The sequence below is a fragment of the Tursiops truncatus genome, chromosome 5 (genome assembly GCF_011762595.2).
Source record: "Tursiops truncatus isolate mTurTru1 chromosome 5, mTurTru1.mat.Y, whole genome shotgun sequence".
Lineage (NCBI taxonomy): Eukaryota > Metazoa > Chordata > Mammalia > Artiodactyla > Delphinidae > Tursiops > Tursiops truncatus.
In genome coordinates this window covers 134,493,334-134,505,680 of record NC_047038.1, presented here as the reverse complement: position 1 = coordinate 134,505,680, position 12,347 = coordinate 134,493,334, and the positions used below count along the sequence as shown (strand labels likewise).

The window sequence follows — 12,347 nt, the reverse complement described above, 5'->3', positions numbered from 1 at the left end:
GAACACGCATTTTGGAGTGTGGGAAACAGTAAGTGAGAAGACCTTTTGAGGAAGTGGTGTTGGAGCCATTCCTTCGGGGTGTGGGGTGACTTAGAAGGTGGGCAGGTGCCGCCCAGGAGGGGGGTTGGGCTGAGGAGTAGAGGCAAGGCAGGCGGGAGAGCGTGGGAGCAGGTTACGTAGGCCTCTCGTCCCCAGGCTGCACGGGACGTTTTGGTTTAGCCGGGGAGGAGTGGGCGGCAGGGCTGGACGGTCTCGATGGCTTCAGGGTCCTTCTTTCTGATCGCACGGCGCATCGATCATTTTATGATGGACTGTTTATATTTTGTTTGCTTGTTTTGTTTCGTTTGCCTTGATTCATTGCGTCCCTGTGGATGAAATCAGAACAGGAGCTTTGCAGAGGGCCGCACTTCTGGGCTTCATCTTGCCAGCTGTAGCGCGGGGAGGTGCTGGTGTCACAAATCATTTGTCCGTTGGAGTTCTTAGCTCCGTCTGACACTTGCAGGTCGTCTCTAAGTGTCATTTTGGTGATGGGAGAGATTGGCAAGTCCTGTTTTGCTAGATGTACCCCTTTAATCTTTAGGCTTCTCTTCTCTACCTGTTACTGGTGATACAGGACTAAAGTTACTTGGAAATGGTCAGTTAGAGTTATTCCAAGATTCACCTTTTATTGTTTCAACAACCCTTGATGGAACTCCTTAGCTCATAGTTTTAAAACATAAAACAACTGTTTGAGAAAAATTTAAATGCCATTAGCGAATGAAACGTCGTATCGACAGTTGACAGAGTTGTCATTTTTTGGGGTTTTTTTCCCCTGCCATTTGTTCCAGTTGGGGCTTGAGTTCTAGGCAGTTTTTCTCATGGTTTTTCAACTTGACAAGCCCCCACGCATAAGAATCCCCTGGAATGTTTGTTTAGACGGCATCGTGATGGTTCTCCCACCCTTGATCAGGTTCTGGGGTGTTGGCGGGATGGGTAGAGCCTGGGAACATGCATTTTTACTTCGCATTCCAGGGGACTCGTGTACGTTAAAGCTTGAGGACCACTAGACAGAATCAAGTCTCAGTATTAGTCGTAGGTAATATGAACAATAATAATTATTACACTAATCAGTCTTCTGTTAGCCAGCTTCATCGCCAGTGTGTCTGCAAGCAAGATCTCGGATTCATTTTGCGTCCCCTCTAAGTGTAGACAAGTTTGATGCTGTTACTGCTAGGTAATTTCCTTTACATCTTTTCTTTAAAAAAACGAACAGTCGTCGCTTGGCACCTATAGAGCCCCACAGGTGACAGGTGCCCTGTGAGAAGGGCCGTATTTGCAGACCTTGAAGGGAAGGGTCGTGCCTCATGCTGAAACACTTGCCTGCCTGACGTGTAATTATACATGAGAGGGGAAAGCACAGAACAGGCTAAATGAGATAGCACAGTGGTTTCAGATGAGGTCAGGACACTTTTCTGGCTGATTAAGACTGAGTTAAACAGATTTTATGATGGTATCTCACAACGAGGAATTTTCAGAACAGAAACCAAACCTGAGTCCTGTGGGGTGTGGGTGTGAAAGGTGAGGGGGTGTGTTTCTCTAGCTTACAGCTGTTTCCAGAGCATCTTTAAAATGAGACTCACTGTTTTTGTATTCTTAGTTCTAATTAGTTTGCTTTTGCAAGACATGAATCTTTAAAAGAGACACCTCACTAATAAAGACATCGTGACTTTTATTTGGCATGGCAGGTAGTAGACGCTCACCAGATCCAGTCAGCATTCGAATGGTCATTCTCTGCAGATGCCTCCACCGGCAGACACAGCTCTTGGGAGTTAAGATTTGAATTTTTTGGAAAAGGGAGAGAAACAGGCAAATGAAATTATAGTAAGTGACAGAGATGGGGGACCAGTTTCTTCTCTTCACTTCCTTAAATCTTTACCAAGGCTCTCCTGAGACGAAGAGTCAGCCCTAATTGTAGGGTAATCGGTGGGTATTCGGGGGGCCAGACTGTTTGCTGTCACAAGTGTTTTATCCATTTTGGACATGGGTTGCCTTTGACTTCACGCGTGTTTTCTGTTCAGCTCCAGGAAAGCTGAGTTTACATTGTGTTCATTTTGTCCATAGTAATTTTACTTTCAAAAAGGACAGATGTTGAATAACTAAAAAGCCAGGGAATGTTTGCTATGTTCTCTGCGTCACAGTTCATCTGGACCATGGTGACATTTATTGTGCTTCTTACCATGATAACAACTACGGGCTGGTCATTGGTGTTTACTGAGCCTCTGTACAGCTCTGCTCACATGTCTAGTTAGTGGTGATCAACCTTGATTTCCTACTAGATTTCATTTCTCTTGACCAATCTTTTGGTGATAAAGGGAACGTGGTAAGTGCAACAGTAGATTAAAAGTTTACAAGATAATTCCTTTTTTCTTCTTTTTATTTCAGTGTTTTATTACTTGTTAAAAAAATTTAAACTATTTTTGCATCTGACACTTTTACTTGACAGAAATCAGAATGAATAATTATGCTGTGACCTTATGTTAAGGAAGACAAGTACACTTTTTCCCCTAAGCTAGGTAAATGATTGTTTTAAATTTATTTATTTATAATTTATTTATTTATTTTTGGCTGTGTTGGGTCTTTGTTTCTGCGCGCGGGCTTCCTCTAGTTGTGGCGAGCAGGGGCTACTCTTCATTGCGGTGTGCAGGCTTCTCATTGTGGTGGCTTCTCTTGTTGCAAAGCACGGGCTCTAGGCACGCGGGCTTCAGTAGTTGTGGCATGCGGGCTCAGTAGTTGTGGCGCACGGGCTTCGTTGCTCCGCGGCATGTGGGATCTTCCCGGATCAGGGCTCGAACCCATGTCCCCTGCATTGGCAGGTGGATTCTTAACCACTGCACCACCAGGGAAGTCCTAGGTGAATGATTGTTGATTGTAAAAGCTCATGACTAAGCACTAGAGAGAAAGGGGTATAAATTATTTTTTGAAGTACTTTGCATTTTCATTTGAGAAATCATTTTACTTTGATGGTTTCGTTGGAACTAAAGTCTATTTGACAATATTTTCCTTCATGTTTTCTTGAGGCTTTGCTATTGAGGACTAAGCAGTTGTGAAATTGGTAAAGAACGGGCTTGGGAGGAAGCAGTGACTTGCTGCTGATTTGCTCTGGAAGCAGATAGCAATGAAAGTGATTAGGTGATATTGATTAGTGTGTTAAATAACTTAATTATTCAGAATTTTAAATTCAACTTGGTGGTCTTTGGCAACTTCTGGAATCCACGTGCCAAAAGGAAAAAAGAGAGTAAAAAGGTTTGGCATAGGTTGCGGAAGACTGCCTTGCAACGCACATGTGGTTTGCTGGGCTGCAGCTTCCAGGCTGTCCTCGTAGAAGAGGTGGGGTAGGCTGTGTGCCTCCTGCTAGTGGTTAGAATGCGGACAGGTGTGGGTTAGGACCTGCCCCTTAGAGTCTGAGATGGAGGCCACGGGCCGGGGTGAGCGAGCCACACAGGGAGAGAGCCTGGGTTCCCGACACCAGGCTGTCACTACACGTGTGAGAGAAATGGGCTCCTCCATTGTTCAGCCACTGCTGTGTCGGGCTTTCTGCTTTGTTTTCATAGTAGCTGAGCCTGTATCCTGACTAATAAATTTGATAAACTTGCCTCTATAAAATAAAACAACGTAAGACATGGCAAAATCAGGGTAAAGTTCAAACAGAAGCAGCGAACTGGGGAAAAGGTTGTCACAGCTCATGGCTTCAAAATGCTAATTTGTATAAAGTGCTTCTAGATAAGAAAAAGTCTCATGATTTCTAGAAAATTGGTTAAAAGTTATGAACTGATTTCACAGAAAAAGAAATAGGTAGGCCTCATGAGCATAAGAAAAAAGTTGCTTTTACAATAAAGAAGAAAAATAAAAGAACACTAAGAGGGCTTCCCTGGTGGCACAGTGGTTAAGAATCCACCTGCCAATGCAGGGGACCACGGGTTCAAGCCCTGGTCCGGGGAGATCCCACATGCCGCGGAGCAACTAGGCCCGTGAGCCACAACTACTGAGCCTGTGAGCCACAACTACTGAGCCTGCATGCCACAACTACTGAAGCCCGCACGCCTAGACCCCGTGCTCCGCGACAAGAGGAGCCACCACGATGAGAAGCCTGCGCACCGCAACTAGTGAAAGCCCAGGTGCAGCAAAGAAGACCCAACGCAGCCCAAAAAAAGTACACTAAAATACAGTTTTCATCGAGCAGATTGGCAAAAACCCCGAAGTGTGATAGACAGCTTCAGGGAAGGAACACCCCTCAGCCCTCGCTTCAACTGCACCCCTGGCCACCCTGCCCAGCTGCCTGGCCTGTGGCCTCCGCACGCATCCCCCTTCCCTTGGCCGAGAATCCTCGTCCCTCGGGAGCCATTGTCTACTCGCTTCCTTTGTTCAGATCTGCTCTTCTCAACGAGACTTGTCCACCATATGTTTAAAATTATAACACCCCACCCCTATCTTCCTTGCCCTATGGTAACTTATTCCCAGAGCATGGATTTATAATTTACTGATCTGTTATATTTATTGTCTATTATGGGGACTGTCCCACCAGAATACAAGTTCCACGAGGGTGGGGATCTTTGTTGCTGTTTCCTGAAGTATCCTAAGCACCTAGAACAGACTTCATCCTGAAATTGTTAAACATTTGTTAAATAAATAGACAGACTCTACTTGCAAGGCCGTGGGAAGGTGGTAGGCACAGAAGTTACTAACTAACCACCGCGACGCTATTTATCAGAGTCACAGTGTCTGTGCCCTTTGACTCAGCAGCTGCAGGTCTAGTTTTCTAGTCAAGGTTACTCCTGGAGCTATAAGCTTACTCATCACAGTTTTCATGTTCTTTTAAAATAACTGCATACACGAGAAACCACTGAAATGACCAGCAGTGGGGGCTTGCTTAAGTCAAATAAGGCACATCTAACGAGACGGCCGTCTCCTGATGGAAAGATCTCTGCGTTAGCACAGAGGCAAGAGCTCTGTAGCGCGTGCCATCTTCTCTGTAAAAAGGAGAGGGCGGAGGGGTAAGAATGTATGTCCATCCCTGTGTGTGCATGAGGAAGTTCTGAAAGATGCCAGCGAGTGTGGTGGAGAAATGTAGGGGCTTGGGAGACGGGGCAAAGGGTGGGAAAGCTCAGGTCCGCTGTTTGCCTCTTTGTATTTTTGTTTTGTGAAGCAAGGGAAAGTATTTTCAGCTCAAAAAAATGAAACTAAAACCCAAAACTTGGAATGGTAGGTGCTATAGGTCTAATGAACGTTTAAAACATTTAAGTTTGCTGATAAATATCTTTAGCTTATTTAGGTGTGAAAAATAATTTTTAATTCCAGTAGTTGAAGGATGGTATTTTAGGTGTGTGCTTTGTGACATGTCATTGTTCTTCAGGATTGTACGAGTAACATGGATACTGTGTGCTTTGTATGTTATGATTTTTATTTTTTTTGTTGGAGATAATCATCTGATGTTATTATCTTTTCTTTTCAGTCCTGATGATATTGGGACCTGCTGGTACATCCTCCTCTCTGGTTCCGTGTTCATCAAGGAATCCATGTTTCTGCCACGAAGCAGGTATCGCATAGACATTCTGGAGTAGAGTTTCCGTGGAGCTTGAAACCCTTTTGCAGAATGAGTTCTCTTCCCGAATTCCTCTCTCGTCGGATTTCCTGTTCTGCTGACACAAAGCAAGGCAGCACCTTGGGGTGTTGGTATATAAATCTTAAGAAAGGACTCTTCTATGTTGTAAACACTGATTCAACCTCTTTAACGAAGGGCAAGGACAAAGGACGTGCTGGTGACGTGTTACGTGGACGTACCCGGCTAGTTGAGGACTCGTGTGTTCAGAGGGAATGAAAACTGCCTCTCATACACGTCTAAAGAGAGTCCGAGAGGGTTCCCTGGGCCCACGTGGGACTAGAAACAGAAACCAGGGGCTAGGTCACCCCTGGGGACGTTCTCCCTGGGACTTTGGCTCCTGGGTGCTGACTGTTGGTTTATGGCCTGTGTCCCTAAAGCTTGCACCATTTGACGGCCGTGCCCATGTCTTTTCTTCGGATCTTCAGGCCACAGTCTGGTGGGGCCGGGGCAGCGGTTACCTAGTTCCAAGCAGCTGTGGCCAGAGAGGGTCAGGGCTCCCCTGCCACCAGCGCACTGCCCCTGTGCGAGTTCCTGAGGGTCCCTGGAACCACTGAGTTTCGGGAGTGATTTTTTTCCCCCTCGTTGTGTGTGTTTCACAATTAAGTATGTTTATTTTGACTAAAGATTTAAAGATTTTAACTGATTAAGTATCTTTATTTAAAATTACTGAGTAAATAAATTGACTAAATTTATCACAGCATCGCAATCTATGCCCCTCCGCTCCCCACCTTCTATAACCTAACCCTCTCATAAAAATATTAAGATACATTCTTGATAAATCATTCAGAATGGGTCAGGGACATGTGAAGAATGTGTTTTAGAAATTTTTGTAAGAAGAGTAAGCGAGACGGGGAGAGGTCATTTGTATCGGTCTGCCGAGGTGCAGGATGGGCCCGGGTGGCAGGAAGGAGGCCCGAGGTGGCGTCTCCGATGGGAGAAGCCTCCGGCGTGGTTCCCAGGCCTCCCCACTCTCGTCCTCCTCCCAGATCAGCTCGGCAAGCATTATTCTGCTTGGAGAATGGCCCCCTGAGGGAGGGAAGAGCCATTGCCTGTTTGTTTGTTGCTCTTGCAGTAGCAGTACTTACAGGATGGTAGTAGCCCCGGTCGTAGTCGTAAACAGAAGTCGTAGTTGTAGTGGTACTAAAATGATGAGAGAACAGTAGCTAAGGGTTTGGTAGGTAGTGCTTTCTGTCTGCCAGGCATCATTTGAAAAGCTTTACTTATATATAAATCATTTAATTTCATGACTGTCGTTTGAGGTAGGTATGGTTGTTACCTGCATTTCTTTTTTAAACTTTTAATTTTGAACTAATTTTAGACCTACAGAAAAATTGCCAAAAAATAGTAGAGTTCCCATATACCCCCTCATCCAGCTTCTCCTAAAATTATAACGTCTTGTGTGACCACAATACAGTGAATAAGACCAGGAAATTCACTTTGGTGCAGTACTGTGAGCTAATCTACAGATCTTTGAATTTCACCGACTTTGTTCCAAGCTCCTCTGTAGGATCCCGCCTTGCATTTATTTTTTATTGCTCCGTAGTCCCCTCCAGTCTCTGGCAGTTCTTCAGTTTTTCCTTATCTTTCAGGACTTTGATATTTTCGAAGAGCCAGGTGTTTTTTATGATGTTCCTCAGTTTGGTTTTGTGTGATGTGCTCACATGATTAGAATGAGGTTTTGCATTTTTGGCAAGATGTTACCTGCGTTTTGTAACAGAGGAAACTCTGGCAGTGTAGGCTGGTGGGTGGTTTTCCATCCTCGAACTCTGCCCGGGAGGCTTGGTGTGACCCTGGGAATGAGTCCGGTCATTCAGGGATTCTGTTTCCCAGAGGAGTTGAATAGAACACTCTTCCTTCAAACACAGGACCTACTATTTGCTCTCTTTCTGGGGGCTCTGACTCTATTTCCAAACTTGGAGGTGGGTAGAGGCAGCTAATATTTAAGCATAGGCATGTTTTTAAAATTACATATAATTTTAATGTAAAAAGCAATGATAATTGCTATATAAATGCTCAAAGGGAAAGGTAAGGAAAAATACCCTCTGAAGTCCGTCATCCAAGGTAATCATCCTTTAATAGTCTAGTCTTTTCCTATCTAGCCTTACATGTATGTGTTCTACATACTTAAGAGCATACTTTATAAACAACTTAATGTCTTGCTAATTTCAATTAAAGAGTATGTATTCGCTTGACTCATTAATGTCAAAAACTCTTTGTAAAGGCTTACTCGTTACGCATTAGGATGTCTGTTTAATGTTCAGTTATTTGAACCTTCCACGGTTTGGTTAATAATTGTAAAGAGTAAGTTTTTGATACTCTTTATTATAAATAATGGTATAAGGAATGTGATTTGAAGTTTATGCATCTTAGAGAGAACCGAGGTTAGCGACGTCGTGATACAAGGTCTGTTGTACAAATGAAATCTATAGACCAGGTCCCCAGAACGGCACAGGAGCCTGTGGCCATCTTTCCTGACTACCAGCCGTCATCAGCTTCAAGTGACAGCTTGTCCTAACTCGTGGAACGGGAACCCAGTGTTCAGAAAACTGCTGTTCTACAAGAAAGAGGACTTGCAGTTCAGGCCTGTTTGATGAATACGTTGGCTGTCCACGTCTAATTATTTTCAAAGATGTCATGCGTTACTCTTTCTCTGGCTGTCTGTCAAATGCCGGCGAGTCAGGGCTGTAATGGGGTGAAGAAGGGATGGTGTTTCTGACTGAATGACAAGCCAGCGCTATTTATAGGTTATTTCTTCACGTTGCGCCTGGTGACCTTTGCTGCGTCCGAGTTATTTGTTTCCTTTGGAGATGTTGCCTTAGGGACAGTCCTGAGATTGTTTTCGTAAGAAGGGCCCTCTGCTGGTCCTACCTGAAAGGTTAACATCAGTGATTCTTACGTATTTTCCTCCAGGAAACACTGAGATTTGATTGAAGCGTCATGTGGACGAGGTGTTAGTAGCAGTCTGGTTTTATAAAACAACTAGTTCACAGATGACTCTCTCCATTTACCATGGTAGCCTGGAAATTGGTTATCCTTATGTATAATAAGTAACCTGACCATTCTCTTGAAAGTTTCAACTCATTTTGACGGGCAATTCACCCCGAACAGTTAGTTTTGGATCAAAGCACTTTGGACAGCATTTTCACATTTTTGACTAATTCTCATGAAATTGCCTTGACATGTGATATCATCCAGTAGGAAGGGTGGTGTACGCTGCAGGTTGGCTTCCAGATTTCATGAGCTTTATTGAATTCCTCAGTTGACATTTAGGCCAGCATTTTATGGTTTCGTTTTTATTTTTAGACAGGTAAAGGTTGTTCTGTATTTTGGTTATTCAAGCATGAATATTATTCCTTGATGAGATTTTTAACATTTGTGGAGCTTATGAATTCCTTTGTGACTGTCAGTGACAACCTACTCACTCTGCCTCGGTCCACGCCATGTCAGTGAGAAGATGATGTTTTATGAGTTTTACTGTAAACCTATTAGAAATTTACCGAGTTGTGAAACATGGATATTTGCACAGGTGGCTGTCATGTCACTTACAGTGTTGCGTATAATGCCGTTGTTACAATTCAGTGTCTTTGCATGAGCAGAAGGCGGGTGAGCAAAGGTGAGGTAGCAGTGCAGCAGAGGCTATTCTCATTCTCATTGAGGAAAAGGCCAGAGTGGACACTTGCCATAGATGAACATAGAAATGGGAGAAACGGTAGGTGTTTTTCCAAGCCTGTAAGCAGAGCAGTTAGCAGTTGTGGTCCAGGCTGTGCCCTGCTGTTCACGTCCACAGTCGTGGTATGTAGATGGGTGTCTTAAGACAGTGACGGGCAGAGGGTAGCGAAGTGTCTTGAAGAAGTTTTTCAAAGGCATCATTTGCAGCAGCCTTGGGGCTGGGAACTGATAGAGGAAAATTATCTTAGCTGAAGGTGCAGGTTTAGAAATCGTTTTTAAAAGAACATTTGGTTTTCTGTACACAATGGGCAGGAAAATACTAATACTGTTTATTGCCCTAATGTGCTCTAAATCAGTGTATTTAAGGAAGTGTAATAGACATTATTATATTCTTAAATCTTCTCACTTTCAAAAGTGCCCCACAGTGCTGAAGCCTATTTATAGCAAAGTCACAGCATAGTAACTTAGATTAATGTTATTTTTTGACTGCTGACTTCTTTGAAAGGCTGATAATTCTATGCAATAATGTAGGTAGTAAAGATAGGCCCAGACTGTGTTTCTAACCTTTCAACTTGCTGTTTGGGTTGTTTATTAGAGAAGGAAATAGCTTCCCTAAGTGTGTTGTTCTGTTTTTTTTTTTTTTTTCTCGCTGTACCACACGGCTTGCGGGATCTTAGCTCCCTGACCAGGGATTGAACCCAGGCCCTCAGCAGTGAAAGCGCAGGGTCTTAACCACTGGACCACCGGGAAATTCCCTTACCTAGGTTGCATATTAACTCATGGAATTGGAATCTTTTTCTACCAATATAGCAATCATTTTTATACTTATTTGCAAAAAAAAGGGTACACTAGATGTTTTAGATGTGAAGCATTATTGTTAGACAGACTCTTCTTGAATTTATGTTAGTCACAATCTTGAAAAAAAAACACTCCTACTAAAACATTGAATCTGATTTTCTCAGTAGAATCAATTTTATCATAGAGGCTTCCAAGGAAGGCCTTTTAATAGAACTGATCGTGCACACCATATTTAATCATAAGTAGATAATATTTTTATTGCTCTGACAGTCAAAAACTGTCTCTATTTTTCACATTCAGAGCAATCAGTACGCAGTCTCTTCCCCTTCATAGCAATGCAGTACCAGGGTAGGGCCTGTGAGGCTGAAGGGGAAGATCTGGGGAGACGAGGCCGTCGTATGTGCAACATGAAAAAATTGCCCAGGGGTCATTAAACGGTACAGCGTGAACTGGTGTAGCAAAGGCCACAGCGAAGGCAAAATCCCCCCAAAGACAGGGGTATTTTAATGCATGTGGATGGTAGTCGAGGGTGGCTGTTGAGGAAGTGAATTTTGGGTTGCGTTGATGGTTCAGACTGTGGGGCAGTGGTTGGAAAGGAAATCTGAACATAGTAAAGAGCATGAGTGACAGCACGGAAGTAGGCGTCAAGAACGCCAGTGCAAAGATGTGTAGGAGCTCGAGTAGGGCCACGAGAGGAGGACTGTTTGTCTGGGATAGATGTGCGCTCCAGGCGTGGAGAGCTGCCAAGCGTCAGCGATGGTGCCGTTCACGAGAGCCCAGTTTACAAAGCTGCATCGCGTGGCTGGAAAGCCCAGGGCCGCTGGTCCCTTAGGTCTCCGATAACACTGGCACACGTCGGAGAAGGGCGTGCAGCATTGATTTGCACCGCAGTAGCTGTGTCCCCCTACGGTTAGTGTTCCTCTGCCGCCGATACCAAATACACCCACAATTTAAAAATTAAAATTTTGTCACGGTACTCGTGATAATCACATTTTAAATTAGAGCTGGCAGCTATGATGAGGATAAGTGGGGAGACAAGACATTTAACTAATCAGTTCTGAGAGGCTGAAATACTCTCCTCATTTTGACTCACATGACAAACAATGAGCTGCTCGAGATGAAGCATCGCAGGCCTCCTTTCTGCTTGCCCGTGCGACATGGCAGGTTAATTGATTGCTCAGAGAACTCGCTAGTTGTTCGCAGGAGTGAAAGAAGGTGAAACGGTGGGAGAATGATTCTGTCTCTCTGGTAGGGACTGAAGGCACAATTAAATATTCCTTATTCCACGTAAAGGGCTGTATAGGATTAGAATATCGTATGCTTGGAAGGGGCACAAATTCGTTTCGTCACGTGATGCCCTATGGGAGATGGACGATGGCGTCTTAAAAACCACTCGCGTGTCGTGGAAGGGCGCCCTCATTGGGCATGTGTCCGAAAGGTGTGAAGAGAAGCGGGGATCAGTTCTGGAAGTTGTCCATTACAGGTGAGGTTTACCTCCAGGTGTTGGCAAAATCCCAACAGTGGCGGCACAGATTAGGCTCAGAGGGAGAGCGTGGTTGTGGAAGACGGGATGGGAAAAGTAGAAAGCCAAAGGGAAAACGGAATCATCTGAAAACTGCCTCATTGAGTCTTAATGAGGAGATAAGATAAAAGATGCCTTCTCACATGGGGAGACACCAGTAACTTATAACAGGATTAAATGAGGTGATAATACGCTTTTCTAGTTTTCTTTATATTTCTTTGCTGTTAGAAGTTTCTTGTATTTCTTGGAAACATCCTCCCTCCCTCCTTCCCTCCCTTACTTCCAAGAGAAACCATAAGACTGTTTAATGGTTATTTGGAGTGACCTAAAGTGAGTGGATTAACAGCAGAGTAAGGCTAATAGGAGCTACTTATCTCGGCCATTATTTTGTATAGTCCGTTATCACATTGTTTTGCAGAAGCAGGTGACTGGACCTGTCATTGACCAGTTAATGAAATAGTTGGTTAGGCATGGAGTCACAGAAATGTACTTTTATTTTAACTTCTAACTTAAAAATGTTCGATTTGATCTGCACATGGAAACATATGTATAGCTGAATGTATAATTGGATTAAAATATACACCTACATGCATAAAGGGGTGTGTGTGTGTGTGTGTGTGTGTGTGTGTGTGTGTGTGTGAGAGAGAGAGAGAGAGAGAGAGAGAATGTGAGAGCGAGCTGGTCCTCTGGGACTTGACTGTTTTCCCTCAAGCTTCTACA

The 12,347-nt window shown here is 44.0% G+C and overlaps 1 protein-coding gene across 7 annotated transcripts in view; it reads left to right on the top strand.

Annotated features, from left to right (window-relative positions):
* The window catches only part of RAPGEF2 (Rap guanine nucleotide exchange factor 2), a 245,025-nt gene that overhangs the window by 95,441 nt on the left and 137,237 nt on the right, over window positions 1-12,347 (top strand). For 6 of the 7 annotated variants that reach the window (XM_019926378.3, XM_033857408.2, XM_073805606.1 and 3 more), the window contains exon 4: window positions 5,489-5,572. In XM_019926378.3, the coding sequence (XP_019781937.2) occupies window positions 5,489-5,572 (84 nt within the window). Of the gene's footprint in view, window positions 1-1,834; window positions 1,861-5,488; window positions 5,573-12,347 lie in introns of those variants that run through there. The other variant, XM_073805607.1, reaches the window with a different exon arrangement.